Below are 19,370 nucleotides of genomic sequence, written 5' to 3'. Positions count from 1 at the left end.
GAATGAATTCGAATGACCGAGCGCAGCGTATACGTGATCACGTGACTATATCATGCTAAATTGAATGAACGATTTTCGAAATGGTGCTTGTCTTACGAATTTGAACTGAAAAAGTGCTGATTCGAATGATGTTAAAGGTAATTTGAATGCTCCAAAATGAATTTGAATGAAAAGATTATAAAATTGAAATACCGAACATGCCATCTAGGCTAAATTGTGCTAAATTGAATGCACAAATTAGGAAAATAATACATGTATTCAAATTAACTACGTATTAAACTCATCAACATACAATTGGCATAGACTGCATCTGTCGGGGCAAGTTCTTTGTTGAACCTGATAGTGATACTACCACATTCATGAACATATATTACAACTGCTAAAAGGAAAAAAGTAAAAAATAAAGCTACAAGCAAATTTAATAGTGACCAAAAAAAAAAAAAAAAAGACAAAGATCGCGCTAGATGGAAATGCAGGACCCCAAATCAATATACCGTCCTGCATTATAGGCTAAAGCGCAATGTAGATCTACGACAACAACAGACCATAATCCAACAAATGCAAAACATAACCAGTGTGTCAAAAAAGGTTGCTTCCTTTAAAAAGGATCTTAACTTATTACTACAGTTTCCACTGGACCTCATGTACCTTCGTCTGAATAAAATGAAATTGTCATTTTTGAAAAATAAAACTAAAGTCAACAAAGTAATGTAAAGCAGAGACATTAAATTTGATACTTTTCATTAAATATTCTGAGTAACAAAAAGTAAATAAAAAAGAACATTCCTAGTCCAATGTTAACTTGACATGCGCTAATAAAATCATCGATATCTCCGCAACCAAGTACTTTTTATAAGTTGTGCTATAAATGAAATTAAAGTAGAAGAGTAAGGGAATAATGTCATGCCATTTCAGAAAATTGTCCTCCCCCGACTTTCGGATCCTTTTGTTGTAGCGGGTCAAATATTTTTAGAAGGTTAATAATGCAAGTGGGGGATCTCACTATCAGTGGTCATCTTTGGTGAAATCTTAATAATGTTCCAATCATCTTTGAGAGCAGCATCCGCCTGCCTCTAGCTCTTCGTAGACACAATCCTCTATACCGGATCTTTGCATGTGGTCCAACCGACTTTGCAATCTACCAATCTCAGCACGAGCAGCCTGTTGTGACGACATGAATCCATATCTTTCTCTTTTTAGAGCCTTGGGGAAATTAGAACGCAGATAAAACGGTTACAGTTCGTTATTCCGAAGGTTCGTTAATCCGAAAATGTGGTAAGGTTTGTTATTCCGAAGGTTCATTAATCTGAAAATGACACAAAGCTCGTTATTTCGAAGGTACGTTACGGACCCTATTTCATTTCGGATCAACGAACCTTTGGAATTACGAACCCTATTTCAATTTCTGATTAACGAACCTTCGGAATAACCAACCCTATTTCATTTTCGAATAAACGAGCCTTTGGAATAGCGAACCCTATTTCATTTTTGGAATAACGAACCTTCGGAATAACGCCAAAAATGTTCGGATTAACGAACCCTTTTTCATTTTCAAATTAACGAACCTCTAGGTATAGGGAATTTGTGTGTTTCGGATAAACGAACCTTCGGAATAACGAACAGCACCCGATAAAACATCCGTACCACGTTTCAACATGAGGAAGTCCAGGTTATTTGATTTGATTTGATTGATTTTGATTGGATTTATTCTCTGTATGCCTTTTTTCTCTGGTACATCAATTTTCTGCAATTTCATTAAACTGATACAAAATGGCGAATAGGAAAACAAAAGCAAAAGTACGTTTCAAAGTAAAGTATCCCGTATGACAAGTCCGTATTTTGATACGAAGGTTTAAGAAAAATACAACTCTGAATCAACAAATTCTGCAGTTCTACAGTAAAACACCAACAGGTGAGGGTAATATGTTCAGCTACACATTTCTCTTGTTGACTTATTCACTTGTTAGCCATAATCTGACTTTTTCACGAAGGAATCAACCACATGGGGCTTTTTTCTCTTTAATCAATCCTTCCAACATTCATCTGCAGCATGATATATACGCCCCTGACATAATTTATGGCCAACTAAGCCCTTCCATAAGTATGCTTTGACTTACCACTAATTCGTCTTTGTGTTCTTTCTCGGTGGTGAGCAGTTCAGAAATCCTCTGTTGAGGAAGGACAGAATTTTTCATTCATCTTTTCATTCATTTGCTTCCATACTTTCACTTCAAAACAATAATTCATACATGCATATCAATAAGCAAAGAAATAAGAGTGCATTCCTTGTAACATAATCACATGCTGAAAGACGCCTTGTTTCATACTAGACTAGAATGACAATAGAGCAGCTTAAATGATTCAGCCCTCTCAACTACGCCGATTACTACGATGTACATTGTACGTACACAAGACGGAAATTTTAATGATGACTCAATAAAATATCATTTTAGGTAAATTTGCTATATCTGAGGCATGTGGCCTTCTTCATACAGCTTATCAGAACTATTTGGCTACTAGAAAGGATGGCAACAAGTGATTGAAGTGATTGAAGTCTAAACGAATAATGTGTCGCCAGAGTATGTGCGGGTGTCTTTAGCCCTATTGATACTCATCATCAGTTTACTAAACATTGGTAATCCACACTAAATCCAAAGTTGAAGTGGAGTTACGACAGAAGTTTTTTTTTTTTTTTTTCAGCCTATCATTCCTTTCTGAAGTTCATTTGTTTTTATGCGTCTACAACATCTAAAATACCCACTACTTAAATTTTCCTTAAAAGAAAACTATACTGACATTTCTAATTGTCTGATAATTCTAATCTACATGTTTTTATGCCTACAACTGGAAAGAGAGGATTCTAAAACCCAGGATAAGCCTGTAATGATTTTTTGAAAAAAAAAAATGAAAACGAGCAAGCCAAGGAACGATCCACACATACGTCACAGGTGCCACCCTCCGACTTTAGCAAAACGAACTACACATGTCAATTTACTGATGAAATCTCACATGAAGTACTGCAAAAACTGTTATTTAATAAAATTGCATTATGGAGCTGAAATAAACAAATTAAATAATATTAATTAATTTTTAAAAGGAATCTCTTCAAAAGCTTTTTATTTAGATAAAATTTGTGGGAAAGAAGACGAAAGTCCAGACTCCAAGGTCTAGCGTTGCCGTTAGATCTAGGGCCTTGTGCTGCAGGCCCTGTTGTTTCTGTGCTGAATTTTGCAGGTAATGTATCTGCTTTATGGATTTTCAATGTTTTTGTAGTCGAGATAAATCTCATGGTGGTCGTATTAACACCAAGGACTAGAGCTAGATCTAGTTTAGTTTTAGTAGGACCCATACCTCGGAAGAGTGGCCTGACCACGTAGATACTAACAGTGCCGCCACTTCACGATCCAAGCGCTGGTGTAGGTATAGTGCTAGCGTACTTCCATATCCATGTAGATATCTCAAAATTCACTCAACCAAATTGCACCAAAATCACAGGAAATGGTCTCAAACTCTTGCATGTAAATGTTGGCTACTATGGGCGAAACTGGTGATCCCATAGCACATCCATGTTGTTGTATGTAATGCTTGCCGTTGAAGGAGAAATGTCATTCGCCCGAAGAAGCCAATTGATAATTGGCGAAATGTCGCAACAGTAAGTTTGTTTTCCAGTTTCTTGATTCAACTAATTATTGATCTTGTACTTCGACTGGATGAATGGGAAGAATTTACATCAGTCTATTTGATCCATCTATTTCGCCACCGTAATGATTACATGGGTCTAGGGCAATTACCCCCTGGGCAATTACCTCGGACCCTTCCAGTAGCCGTAATCCTAATCCTAATCCTGAACCTAATCTTAACCCTGACCCAAACTCCTAGCCCTTAACCTAACCCTAACCCTAATCTTCACTCTAACCTTACCACTAACCAGTATTTCGTCGGGGGGTGATTGCCCTCTGGGAGTAATTGCCCCGATACGGATTAAATGTAATAGAACGTGAATAAGATTACATGCATTGTCTTAGTTAAACATTCACCGAGAAGAACTATAGGGATTTTTTTATCTTTATTTTAAGGACACTTTTTGCTCTACTCACGGAGCTTAGAGTCTGCCTCACATGCAACAGGGGCCTACTTGATACAACTTGATTTCCTGCCAAGTTTGACTTGACGTTAACCACAGCCCTTCATCATATAATCTTAAGGTAATTCCTGTTAAATGTATCCAAACTACCTGCCCCTTGTGCTCTGAAATACTTTGCAAATTATACTTTCACTGACAATGTAATGTAATAGAAATTGTTTAAAAGTGAATAAAGCCATGGTAAATCGACTTACGATGTCTTTCAGTTTAATCTCTTCCATCAGTTCCTCGACCAAAGTATTCTGAGCGGTTTCAAGATTGTCCTCGACATCGGGACTACAGGGTAGTTGGGTAAGTCAATTCATATAAAGTGTTCACAAGAAATATAATCTGATAATCGAATGGGTATGGGCATGTAAAATAGTTAGTGAAAGAGTACCAACCACGGCATTTAGAAAAAAACACACACAACCAACAAGCATATAAAGAAAAAATGCAAAACAAGCAAACGTGATATGAATAGGGACGGATTATTACTTGAAATGCGGACAAAAGTTGATAAGTGAATAAATCCAAGAGCAGGACTGAATTTTAATGATGTCACAGGGAGCTCAAATGACTGTGTGGACGTCATCATGACAATATGACGTCATCTTATTAGACCTTCGAAGATGTGTTCGATACATCAAACAATGATCAAATCCTGAAATGTGCTGGTAAAACCCCCTTTACTGACATTCATGATGTGTGCTTGAAAGGTGACTGAACTTTGGATCTTCCATTCAGATTTTTGATTTAAATAACAATTATCTGTACAGGGCATAGTTTAGTTGCGTGATCCCATGGGAGTGTAAATGGACACTAACCTGCATGGTTTGTCAGGTCTGGCTGGTACGCGAGGGGTCCCTGACGATTGGCTCGCTTCTTTTTTTAGAGTGGAAATCTGCATATTCAGGTTCTTGATAATATTCCTGAACTTATTTTGTTCTTGTCGTGAAATTCTTCCACTCTCTTTCTTTCCTGCAAGGAGAGTGCAAAGGTTACAATCTGTTACTCCGAAGGCTCGTTATTCCGAAGGTTCGTTTATCCGAAAGTGAAAGAAAAAATATTCGTTATTACGAAGGTTCATTAATACGAAAATGAAATTAAGTGTATTAATTCCGAAGGTTCGTTAGTTTCGGTATTTAATTTCATTTCAGTAACGAACCGGTTTTCATTTTCGTGCTAACGAGTCTCCGGTATAACGAATCTTATTTCGTTTTCAGATTAACGAACCTTTTGAATAACGAACTTTTAGAACTGCCCGAGTTTAAAAGGGTCTCACAGTGACTGAAAACACGACAAACCTTTATCCATTAATATAACTATTAATAAGAATTAATATCCACATTGTGAGGTAAACACACTACTTAGAAAATAGGGGAGAGCTTATGATGAGGCGTCCATTCATCGATAGTAGCGCACTTGGATCAGATTAAAAAAATATGAACCAAAAATAAAAGCAGACAGGGAATATTATCAGATTAATATTGTTTTCTTATATACAATATGTCGCGGACAGACCTTTCGGGGGGAAATGTCTGAATATCAACTGGAACATTCTAAATCTTTCCATCTATCTTTGTATGTATCTTTCCATCTATCTTTGTATGAATCTTTGTGTATATATGTGATTATTCATAACACATAATAATCATAATACCTAACACTATACCTCCACTCCACTGATTTCATTTTGTAAGTGGACCTACCGCTTTTGTGACAGTGTGGTAAACTTTGTCGATATCAGCCGTATTTTCTGATGATAGGCAGATGACCTTTTATCAAAAACGTCGATATCTGATGAATGGTCAATAGCCAACGTTTTTTGAAAAGTGATGGTTTAGGGTCAGTGTGATATAATTACTGTATTGGTCTAACTCGTTTTGATTTCTGTTTCTCTAAACTTGCATCGGCTTCGTGTGCTTCGGGTTTACCGTGGTCTCACGTACCTTCGTGGCTTTTGGCCCACTGTTGAAACACATCAGGTATCGGCTTGGGTATGGGACGCATTTCAGCAGGTAACCTGGGTTGGGTAATATCTACCACATCCCATGTGGCGTTCACACGGTTGAATACGGCCGGTAAGAGAGCTCGCATCTCTTCAAACGTCGCTTCCACAAGGTGAAATTCCAAGGACGCGCTGAGGGGTATTGATAGAAGGGTGTTGTCTCTGGCACGTGCAGTGATGACGTGATAATCGGTGTAATAGTGATGCAGCATTACAATTCTATCTTTTGAAATCTTTCCCGTGTCAGTATTGTCAGCATCTAAAAGGCGTAGGCGCTGATGGAGTATTATTAACGAGACAGTAAAAGTTGGAGAGATCCACGGTGAGCGCTTGACAAATGAAGATTATGCACAACATCTCAAGTTGTCTTCAAACTTTCGTTATTTAATGCTAACCTTTTCTATTCGAGATTTCGATGGTAATTAAAGGTACTGTTTACCATTGATAGCAGTTATCACTGTAACACGTATAATCACTGATACAAAACAGATCACCACCTACCAGACTTTCTTAGAGTTCCTTCAAAGTTTCTTCAACAAAACTTTATTCCCTCCCCTCAAGCGCCATAGTCCCAAGTCTCAAATATTCCTCTACTCCCATGTGGACTGAACAGTTGTACAATACTTACTTTACATAAATGCATATTCATGACATAGCGATTTAAAAAAAAAATAATCGAAATTATCACATTTGATGCATATATGTAGGTCAGTTGTGTCACAAAACATTCTACCATTATATAAAATTCGCAATAAGGCCTAAAATGTAAGGAGGTATCACTATTTTTTCTCAATAAACCATAACTGCAGACGGTTTATTCCAGAAACAATTTTATCATATTTATTGCTCACATTTTGTATATCTAACTATACATGACATTGATTACACTGATTAAAATTTTTTACATTGGTTGTTTCTATCCATAACTCACATCTTACAACTATTTTAGGGCATTAAAACTTGGTTTTGTTTCATCTTCATTATGATATGGTAAATCACGACCAACTGTACGTTCACATAGGCAGTGGGATAAGTTGCTCCGTAGGCCTACATTAAACCTCATTGCTGTCGCACAGCTTATAGCTTTGAAGCTCATCCACCATGCCGGCGACATGCATAGCTTGCCTAGTTCGATAAAAGTGACTGCCACCAATATCACAAACGTATTGCTGACGAAAATGCCATAACTTTCTCGTGTCATTTCTAATTTGAATGAAACTTGGACAATTCTGTTGGTCTGATTGTTTTTTTTCCTGTTCTATGAAGTGGCTTGTGCCGAAAGGGTGGGTTGGGTGGTGGCGCGTCGCGTTAATGGGAACACCACCCTTCGTCCAAAGCCCCCCCCCCCCCCCCGGTTTTGCCGAAAGGGTGCGTTGGTACTTTTTCTCATGTAATATTAAAAGACGAGTTTTGAATTTATATTTAACCTTCAAACAACCATTTCAAAGAGGCTATCGTCCAGATCGGTTTACACTCTATTACCCCTTGGTCTACAGCCAGTTGGTCTAATAGACTGTTTAATATCAGTTGGTCTAATAACCAGTTGGTCTAGTCATCATTTCGTCCAATTACTGTTTGGTCTAATTGTTATTTGGTTTAATTACTATTTGGTCTACAGTCAATTCATCTAATAATAGCCATTTGGTCTATTTTTGGTCTATTATGAGTTCGTCTAATTCCATTTCGTCTAATCATCAAATGGTCTAAAATAAAACCAAATTTGTTCAATATAAATTTGGTGTACACATCAATAAAAAGGGCCCCCCCCCCCAAAAAAAAAAAATATCCCAGTTGGTCATATAGACGAAACGATGATTGGACCAAATGGTAGCTGATTAGACCAGGAGGCTGGCTATTAGACCAAATGACAATAAGATCAATGGTTATTAGACTAAATGGGTGTAGACTAAATGATGATAGACAGAGGCTAGACCAACTGGGCAATGGACCAAAATTAATGGTGTGTACACCAAATGTATTTTAAATTGGACAAATTTGGTTTTATTTTAGACCATTTGATGATTAGACGAAATGGAATGAGCCCAATTCATAATAGACCAAATCGGTATTTGATGATATAAATTGGTGTTAGACCAAAAATAGACCAAATGGCTATCATTAGACGAATTGACTGTAGACCAAATAGTAATTAAACCAAATAACAATTAGACCAAACAGTAATTGGACGAAATGATGACTAGACCAACTGGTTATTAGACCAACTGATATTAAACAGTCTATTACACCAACTGGCTGTAGACCAAGTGGTACTAGAGTGTAAACCGATCCGGACGATAGCCTCTTTGAAATGGCTGTTTGAAAGTTAAATATAAATTCAAAACTCGTCTTTTAATATTACATGAGAAAAAGTACCAACGCACCCTTTCGGCAAAACCGGGGGGGGGGGGGGCTTTGGACGAAGGGTGGTGTTCCCATTAACGCGACGCGCCACCACCCAACCCACCCTTTCGGCACAAACCCTATGTAGTAGACTAAAACTATGCGTTGCATTCCGCATGAGGAACTTTGGCGGACTCGGTGGATTCAACCACTTTGGTCACAGGTAGGTTGGTGCCTCATTCTCTCACCTGTGGCATGTCATACTTGAGCAGCGCGGAAAGTGGAAGATCATCACTTATCATGGTCGAGTAGGTAGCCATGTCCATTGCTTCTGGAAACCGGACCTCGGCACCCTGTTCGTCGATTCCAACCAATACCTGGAATGTATGAAATGAATTGCTCACATATTCATCTGTGTGTGTGTGTGTGTGTGTGTGTGAGTGTGTGTGCGCGCGCGCGCGTTGGGGGGGGGGGGTGGGGTTGAGTAATGTAATATTGAAATCAATAAATGAAATGTTCTGTCGCAGGGTAGCCTTGTTAAACAGGTAAGGCCATCGATTTAAAGCGTAGTCTTCGGTGTGATTTAGTTTACTGTGACATTGTGACATTAGAGGCAAATCTTCACCTTCTGCATATGACACTGGGAAAGCACATTAAAGATCTTTGAAGTTTGGAGCAGTGTTGTTTTCACAAAAAAAAAAAAAAAATCAGAAGGAGATAGCTTTCCATCTTCAAAATCCTGACCGGCTTGTCCTACAAACGCTTTGCATATTTTTTCAACGCTTAGAATAATAGTCCTCAGAGAATTTAGGCGTGTTATTATGCATTCTTTGGGCCTCTACTCATAGACACCTAAAACAATTAGCGATAGACAGGTAGCACTGAATAGAGGAACTCGCTCTTAAAGTCAATATGTATGGCTTTACGACATCAGACAGTCTCATAACAGTCTCATAATCTTCACATGTTTAAGAGTCCTTCGTCCTTATTTTGGAAATAGAAATGAAATGATTTCGTTAAGATCCAAGTGGAAAGTTGTTCAAGATTATGGTAACATAAAATATGCTACTCTGAATACTACCTTTGAAGACCCACGGCACATCAACTTTGGAACAGATACTCTAAAACTTAATTGTCTCTATTTATAGATCGTTTCCGTACTTGTTTTTGTCATTCTTTGTGGCTGTTTGTTTATTCATTTGTTTGTTTTTGTTTGCTTGCTTGTTTTTGATGGGTAGGAAATAATCCCCAGAAATCCACTAAATAGGTCAAAGTCTAAAGTCTAAGTCATATCTAAAATCATTAGCATCCATCACCACAGCCACAACCCTTAGCTGAACATCACCGTCAACGCCATCATGTTCTTCTTCTTCTCCGCTCCATTCTCTCACTCGTTTTTTTCAAACTCTCCGCTATCACCACCGCTGCTATAATAATTGAATTCGATTTCTAAATCGAGCTGCATATTAGCGTTACAATTTAGCATTAAAATACAAATGTAAATCAACCCGACGCTTATAGTGCATAAGAGTAAACCATTTTGTTGTTGTTGTCATGTTTTGTTTACTACTGATGAGAAATTGTAATCCGTCCTAAATATGTTTCACTCCATAACATAAATTCTCATCCCCTGCAAAACCGTCAGTAGGCCCAATAAAAATCAAGATTTATAGGAAAAGAATTAGTTCATTAGTCCTTGAAAAATTGCGCTAATATTTAATTGGGCAACGGCATGAACGCTTTGTATTATAGATTTTTTTTTCATCATAGATTACTGCAATTTACTTATTTATTCATTGATTTATCTGTAACTGTTTAACGTTATGTTTTTATACTATTAATGTTATATCTGTGTTTTGTGATTTTAGTTGTAATATTTTATATATTTAATTATGTTATCATGTTAGCTTGTGTCATTTTATGATATCACTTATTTCGATAAACAATATTGTATGTGATATTTATATGTATTGTCACTGTGTAAACATACCTGTATTCGGCCTATTGGCTGTCATGGTGGTTGTCTTTAAACCATCACAATAAATGAATGGAAGAAAATAAATAAACAGATATCAATGCTCTTCATCTGACATGTCTGATAGGACTCCATGGTGTTTGTTTGTTTGTTTGTTTGATTGATTTATTTTTCTTCCAACACAATTTCATACATAAATCAAAATTATTTTCCGTAATATCACATGGAATATCAGTAAGCAGATTACAAGTACATGATTCAAAGAAGGAAAATCGATGTGTAAATTAATTTCATTAACAAATTATAAATCGTATTACCAATTTTCCAAATAATTATCTGAGAAATGTGACGTCACATATAAATACATTCTGCTCTCTAGTTATATTACCCTTTCTCTTCCTCTCTCGGGATGGTTCTGGACATCGACTGTTCGAATGGTGATGACGTCACCTGACGATTGGCTTGCCATTGGATCAGCGAAGCCGTACTGCGCATCAACGATGCGCACTTGTGCAGGACGAGGCTTAGCTTCAATTAAGGCTTTTGTTCCACGGTATAACTTGTCGTCCAGTCGAGGATCTGGTGTGAAGGAAGGCATACCAAAATGATAATAATAGTAAAGAATCATAAGATGAACATGTATGAGAGAATGTGTCAATAAGGGCATTTTACCTTCGTCGCAATTATTATATTCCGATAACGACTCTACACCTATCACGTCATTACTGTCCGAAATCCATGACTGTAGTCATAGTAGCTGCTGTTATATATCCAAGTGCCTCAAGGGAGCTAAATCGTTAATACAAACGGTCACAATGTAGAATCATAAGCAAATACAATTGCTGACCTTTCGCCTCACCTCCCTGCCTTCATCATTGCTATCTCTGTGATATGAGTCCTTCATTTAATCAAATAATACTGTAATTACCAAGCTAAATCAACGTGCAAACGTTTGAACGCCAGAATCAAAATGTTTCATGTTCATAAATGTCCGGTCGACAGGATGCTCTCTGCACAGATAGTCTAGGACATTTTGTAGATGACTAAATCTGCAATGACTTCAAAGGCAGGAATTTCTATTCACATTTATGGCCAACTAACTATGGGGTGATACTAGATGATCATGATACGATTAATGTATAAGAATTGATACACAAAATGTAGCTTCTGAAAACAAAATGCGCCATATTAAATTTTAAAGAAAGGAGAATATGAAAATTGATAAAGCATTCATGTCATTATCCAACTATAGGGCCTACATACAAGCAATTCTCCAAAATACTAATAGATAAACCTAAAATCAGAAATCCAGTTTGGCAAAAATCTGAATAGCTCCAAATATTGAGAATGAATTCCTCTACAAACTGCATTTCTGTTGGAAGATAATAGCTTATCTCATGGAATTTGAATGGACTATATTTGATAGGCTGCATGTACAGATGTGATTTTTTTTTTTTTAATAGTAAAAAAAGAAATCGTAGTCTGGCATTGCGAACCCTTGAACAGAGTTTGAGCTGAAGAACCCCGCTTCGAAGTTTGATGGATGATAGGGTTTATCTCACTTTATCAGGTTACCGAAAATGAAATATCTCGTATCTCATTTTTACAGAATTTTTGAATTTGGAATCTTACGCACGTCGCTTTGGGCAAATATTTACCCATGTGAGCCCCTTATTGCAAGTCGTCGCTCTCCAAAAGGGTTTACAATCTTCAAACAGAAGTCGTCGTAGATAGCGCTATGTCAGTTTTTTTTTTTTTTATTTATTTAATGTGAAGTAGGCAGGAACGGGCACCAATATCATCTTTCGAACGTTGAATTTGATTCATTATAAAGAATAATCTTTGATGCATTTTTAGAAATCAGGTAAAGGAAACTCCTTTTATGATAGAGATTTGAATTTATCATCTGATACTTGTTTAGCGCCATCTTCGACGGCCTCATTCCACTGAAAAAAAAATAAACCCATACTTCGAAAGGCTTATTTTAAGGTTTTTTTTTTGGGGGGGGGGGTGTGTTTTTTTTAAATTTATTGCAGAACAAATATGACCCTGCATGACAAAACCAACAAAGTCTCAAGACAATTCTTAAAGAGCAAACTCTAAGCTTTAGAATGATGTATATAACCCATTACAAATGGACTTTCAAGTCTATTCAAGCCTATACAGGCGCGGTGGAGCACTCCAATTTGCATCTCATTATCGCCCCGTTCTATTTGAATTTCCAACGGGCATCCACGGCTGCCCGAAACTGTGTGCATGAAAAAGTCAAATCTTTACCTTCTCCTTGTGCCGCTATGTGTGCCGCTAGTAAACTCAAACTTCCCACACTATCTAAGTTTTTAAAAACCTTCCTTTTGATGAACTTGAGATATTAAAGCGTTCTGAAAATCACCTCTCGCAAAACATGCTCTCTGTTTTTTTCCGACTGGACTATGGCCGGGCTCCAATGTGTCCGAAATTGGCAACATAAGTTTATCAGGCCTCAATCCATTTATGGTGAAAGTTTACGCTTGGTTCCACCTGTACTTTTTGAGAAATCAACTTGTTTCTACAGGGTTTGGAATAGAAAATTGTAGTCAGCGATACAATTGAAAATGACGTCATTTCTTTTCCCGTAATATTGAGCATGCGTGGTACACACTGATCTCCCCTCTAGGGGGGAGATCAGTGGTGGTACAGTACGTGAGATTCAGGATTTCGTGCTCATTGTTGGTTTGCATGTGACGCAGTCAATTTTGCTGAGTGTCGCACGGCGGTGACTGCTCAGAGCGGGTTAACCCGCTAGCTGTGACTGCTGAGCTGCTGCCGCGCACGTTGCATGCAGCAAAGCGTTGTGTGTGCTGTGACATGCAACGCTACAGTCACGCGATTATACATACATGGGACCGACCTGTACGCTTTGCGTTCGTGTCATTTTTGATATCACCTTCTGTTTTTTTTCCGACATAACCATGGCCGGGAATATTACGGTATGACATTTAAAACGCAAGCAGATAAATAAATTTTGGTGTACTTTCTTCGAATGGCGCTTTGGTTCCGCAATCACACTTCGTGAATTTTAGGATGATTTTCGAGGCATATTTTTGGTAATTTTGCTCGCCAGGTTTTCGCTAAAATTTCACATTTTATCATTGTCAAATCCTTTAATATGTTATATGTGCATATTCGGACATGTTTTCAAATTCAAACTAACTCAATTTTAATCCGAAAATAGGTTTCCTTAAATTGTTATTAGCTTGAGAAGTTGTGTACTTTTTCTCAACTACGCGAGTACATGTTGTTTACTTTATGCAAATGAGGCTCGGCTGCCGATGGATTTCTGTGAGATAATTGGGGTGCTCCACCGCGCCTGTATATTCAAAGCCTATTCAAGTGCCTAATCCCGCATTAAACTGTACTCTGTGCGGTGAAATGGACAAGGAACATAACAATCACAATTAAAAGGTTATCAGTTTAAGCGGAAATTGTCCACACTCTATTCATTAGCACATTCTATTCATGACTAATTTCAACTCATTGCAAAAGCAACATCACTTTCAATGCTACTAGAATTGAAAGTGAAGACTGTGTAAAGGTTTTTTTAAGAAATGAAAAGGGGCCTGTATGAAACTAATCACGATATTCTACAAAAAGAAGTGTTCTATAGATTAACTGCTAAAGAAAATATCATTCATTAAAATTTCCCAACATTACCAAAATGTAGAACCGTCTTTTGCTGCTTGATAAAATAATACATACAGATATATATATATATATGTATATATCGAAGAATCAAGAAATAAACTAGTAATGCATTATTTCGCCAATAAGAATGAGTTTATTGAACAACTCAAATTTTCGGTGGCCTCCACCTTCTTCAGGAGTCTCGATTCTTATTGGCGAAATAATGCATTACTAGTTTATTTCTTGATTCTTCGCTATATTGGAGCCAATACTTGAATTCGCAACATATATGTATATATATATATATATATATATATATATATACATATAAAGGTTGACCCACGTCACATTTTTTGAGTATGCAGGTAAAATCGGGGCATGTGACCTTAATACATACAATCTACAAAAAAAAAAATATATATATATTTATATATATATGTGTATATATATATATATATATATATATATATATATATAATTTTATTATAAGGCTTGTGGCTATTTACTTTCAATGTGTAAAAACATACCAAAATCAAGGAAAGAAGAGAGAAAACAGGTTTTTTTTTTTGAAAATATGAAGCATCTGAAAAAAAAAAAACCATTAAATCTTTTCACACAAAACTTGCCTATCCCGAACTATTGGTACATTATTTTGTTGTAATTCATAAATAAATACGTAACTTTGATTCAATCTCAAAAAAAAAAAAAGAATACATAATCATTTCTGAGGTTTCAGTTTTCTTTGGAATTTTCTTCACCCTAGATATTTGTGTGTGTGTGTAGTCACTAAATATTGTCTTTACATGATAGCGCCAATTGCAAAGCAGGAAAGAAGCAATCTCCTCATTCTCTCTACGTTATATTGAGAAGTGGAAATGATGTGTTTCTACGCGGTCCACCTAGAAGTTATATAATTATTTCACTTCCTTTCGTAACAGAGAATAAGGTAAAAGAACATTGTAGAATGAAAAAACTATACAATAATTTAGGAACATTAGTAGTAATCATACATTGTAGTAATAAGGAAACAGAAGTGGTCTATATAAAGTACAAGTACAACCTTGCATAAAGTTCGAAAAATGGAGGGACCCACTAAAAAGACAGTGCTTGTAGAATGTGGGTCCCCTGGAATGGCAGAAGTTATGGCAGCAATACGTGACAATCCAGCAAACAAGATTGATACGTGCAGACTACCTTAAGTATAAGGGTTTAACGCAAGTTCAAGTGGGGGCTTTAAACATTCAGTCACACAACACTCACGAGCATGGGTTTTTATGCACAATCTGCAAACATGGACTTTAAAAGTGATTCGTGCCGACAAAAAAAAATAAGAATTTTAATCCAGTCTAAAGAGTGAAACTCGTTAATGGGGCATTTCAAGGTTCACTGTCGTAATCACACTATGTTTCTTTTGGTACTTTTACATTAATAGCCGTCGGATATACACGAAATTAATGATTCCATGCAGTGATCCAATATTTTGTTGAACCCTGATAGGACTTACGCAACCCTCCACAATAAACCACAGGTAAGATAACAATAATCACCGAGAACAGACCAGTATAATTATACAAAAGGGCGGTAGATGAGCGAGTTGAACTCGTACATGCAGTATGCATTGCCAATGTGGACAAGGATAGAAATGGCGTTATGCTGTGGACCAGCGAAAACTATACAAATGGCGCTGTCATCCACAAAACAAACAAGAATTGACACCAGGAAACCAAAAGCTATTATACTTTAATAGAGGGAGAACATAATACCAGAAATGAAACAATGCCTACTCACATGACTCATGACACTGTGTGTGTAACCATGCCAATCTCGATTCATATTACCACGGTCATTGTACTGTCTATATCTACGTCATGACTAGTTCAGTTATAATTGTATGGATACATAGGAAAAGAGTTGCAAATGCCTGAGTCTACATTTCGTAGATTACATCGTCTACACGATAGTACCAAAAACGTGAAACCACTTGATGTGTAATCATTACGTGCTAAGAGAGAGGCATCAAAGTAAAGTGGCGTTTTTATTGTACAATTAATAAGCAAAATACTATTACCCTGTAGGGTTTTATTACGCTTATTAACTAATGGCCATTCATGGACGTATGGAAGCACCAATTATTATCATCATTGCAGTGTTTTTTTTTTTTTTTTTTTTTTTTTTTTTTTTTAATGTATCATTTTTTTTTATTCTAAAGAGAAATGCGGGCAAAGTGTGCAATGCAGCAATTACAAAGTATTATAAATGACTTTGTTTTTAAGTTTAATGCGCTAGATAATCATAGACGCAGACACGAAAAAGTTGAATAGTCAAACAGTTTCCATGGAACACATGCTTTCACTTTATAAGTACGAGTACGGAGAGAAAACAGCTTAAGCATCATACAAAAATATAAAAAAAAACCTTGTAACTAGATAAGGTTAAGCAAGCCACAATGGCAAATTTCAGACATTTTTGTGCAGCAACGCGTAAACGAAGAATAATGACGAAATTATAGGGAACAGGAGATAACAAGATGAGAATAAAAAGAAAGACATCCCCCCCCCCCAAAAAAAAATATATATATATATACATATATATAAAATAAAATTGTAAAATGACGGGATGTCGGGACACAATCGAGTAAGTAATGACATCTATGACACAAAAACACAAAAAGAATGTGAGTTTCTAGAGTACTTCCTTCGAGAGAGGCGAGTAAAAACATTTACAACACCTCGTAGCTTCATTATGCTTTTTCTTTCATTTTACACTTTTAGTGTGCCACGTCTACTAAGTTCAAGCCCACTCCTTGACCAGGTAACTTAAAACAGTTACATATTTGTGGGTGGAATGCGGACTTAATACAATCTCTGGTGTTAACCCAGATAAGCGTATACTTGGAAATGACGGAGCGGTTTCCTGAGTGGCCTTGAGCATCATCGACCTTCTCACTGCATTTGAATGCACTTTGAGGGCAAACGAGAACCCTCCCCATCCCCCTTCTCTCTCTCTTTCCCTGAGCAACAACAGTGTTGACTTCAATTCTTGCCCTTTCCCTTCTGCACGATATTTTAGACTGCAATAAAAACATCATCCTCCACTTTCATGCCCACCCCTCGAAAATAGTTACTTAGTCTGTACATTATTTGTGCGGTGAACAGAATACGGACTTTGTATCTATGATATTTCCCTGAGAAACCTAGCTACAAACGTCGTAAAATAACTGTAGAATGTCACAGGCTCGACTGACGTCTGCATTGCGTTTAAATGCACTTAGAAGCAAACAAGTCCCACCCCCCCCCCCACTTTAAAAAAAAATCCAACAGCAACAACAAAACAAAACTAGAGAAGCACTCTGAGAGTGCAGACCTCCGCCAAGCAGCTTATTTCCACCAATCATCTTGTTCTTCCACAGAGATCAGTGATTTCCACCCGTCAGTATACGTACATGCACTCTAAAAATCGCCCAAGTTCCCAATATAGAACCCTTTTGTTACGTCATCTACAACCCTCAGCTGCGCGGCGCGCCTCGCAGTTAAAGCACGTACTTTATAGAGCCATGACAAAAATCATGGTCATAGTATACTCGGACTGGACTAGAACCAACGATATCCTGATCACTAGACAGGCGTATACTAGTAGTCGTGATCGTATCCAATGGACAGACCAAGAAATGGATCGCGCTCTCACCAAGAAGGGGACTTCACGGCGACTTCAGCGACGTCTCCAAATACGATGATAATCTATTCGTTCGGAAATAGCGCAGACGTCGCCGCGACATCTCCGAGACGTCTCCGAGGTCACCAATGGGTCTTCGTTAAGTCGTAGAGAGTCTTGGAGACCTTGCGAATAAAATAAGTCTCCGCAACTTAATCGTGTGACCACCTGGAGAGTGGAAAGAGCCTCCGAAAAAAAGAAAGAGAACATGTTCTATTCTCTCACGACCTTCCGGAGACTCGGCTACATTCCAGGAGATCTAACGGAGACGTTGTTGCGGAGATGTCGCGGAGCATAAATCGACGCATAAATTAATAAATTTGAATAAATATGTTTCAAATTATTTGGACAGACTGGGCTGACACCCATTTGTTCACACACTATCAAGCGAATTAGAAAGGAGTGGGTTTATACAGGTTTTCTTATACAGTGTATCGATTGTTTGACTCGTTCTTTGTGAAGAAGTGTTATGGTTATATTTAGTTCCTGGTTTCATATGGATAGTCAAAACACTTATGAGTCTCTTTAATGAGTAACGAAACTTTCACTACCACCTTGTATACTACTGAAGTACGATACTTCATTATCGTATTATGAAGTATGGTATTATACTAATGAAGTATGATACTTCATTATCGTACTAATGAAGTACGGTATTATACTAATGAAGTATGATATACTTCATTATCGTAATTGGATTTTTGACATATGCAATGAGAATACAGTATTATCATCATACCGATAACTACAAGAAAAACAAATTATTGCAACTGATTAAACGAATTGCCCTACATCGACGTTAATGGCTACTACTAAATTGTCATGGCTACTAAAAAAAACGAAAAAAAAAAACAAAAACCAAACACCCCGCACTGTTCAATTGAGTGCTGATTTACGTCAATGTAAGGCAATTTATCAGTTGCAATGAAAATAACTTGACGAAAGAATTTCTTGAATTTAAAGAAAAACAATATTATTTTGCTATGATAACCATCTACATAGATAACAAACATTTGCGAAGCTGGCATTCTTGAATGAACTGATTGTAAATTATGAAATACACTAGACATAAACATGATGTAGACAATGATGTTCTGTTTGTTGGTATATTAATTTTCATAATAATGTTTCCCCGATGGCAGTGTTTGAGGATAAAAACTCACCCAGAGGTAATTTTTCGTAGAGTTGATTGGCATGGAGAGGAAGCTCGTAAGTGTTCTTCCCCATCGTGACGTGCACTCTTTCCACATCTAAGACGAAGCACAAGAGGAGTAGCTCTCCGCTCTTAAAGGCTACTGGGGAATTCTTTATTGTGAAGTCTTTTGCCAGACGTATGGTGACAGGTAGAATGTTCGTGCTGACGACACGGGCCAGGTGGGAGGTTCGCTCCTCAACTCTCAGCTTGCTGAAGTTAAGACAAACGGAGCCAGGTCCGGTTGTTGGACTCGCGGCTCCCGCAGGCTGCGGCTCATGCATAGGTTGAGGTCGCAGCTGCGGCGTTTTTTTCTTTAATGCCCCTTCATGTCGATTCAGCATATGCATGATGA

The 19,370-nt window shown here is 37.3% G+C and overlaps 1 protein-coding gene across 1 annotated transcript; it reads right to left on the bottom strand.

Annotated features, from left to right (window-relative positions):
* Positions 1-1,044: 1,044 nt before the first annotated feature.
* LOC140242639 (uncharacterized) lies at positions 1,045-19,365 on the bottom strand. Its single transcript, XM_072322396.1, has 8 exons — positions 18,987-19,365; positions 10,838-11,028; positions 8,723-8,851; positions 6,076-6,409; positions 4,951-5,104; positions 4,339-4,420; positions 2,118-2,168; positions 1,045-1,203 (listed from the first exon to the last, which is right to left on the bottom strand). The coding sequence occupies exons 1-8, from the start codon at positions 19,363-19,365 to the stop codon at positions 1,045-1,047; spliced, it is 1,479 nt and encodes a 492-aa protein (XP_072178497.1).
* Between the last annotated feature and the right edge of the window lie 5 nt (positions 19,366-19,370).

This window comes from Diadema setosum, chromosome 2, assembly GCF_964275005.1.
Source record: "Diadema setosum chromosome 2, eeDiaSeto1, whole genome shotgun sequence".
Taxonomy (NCBI): domain Eukaryota; kingdom Metazoa; phylum Echinodermata; class Echinoidea; order Diadematoida; family Diadematidae; genus Diadema; species Diadema setosum.
Note: the sequence above shows the minus strand (reverse complement) of the source record. Positions and strands in the feature narration are given on the sequence as shown.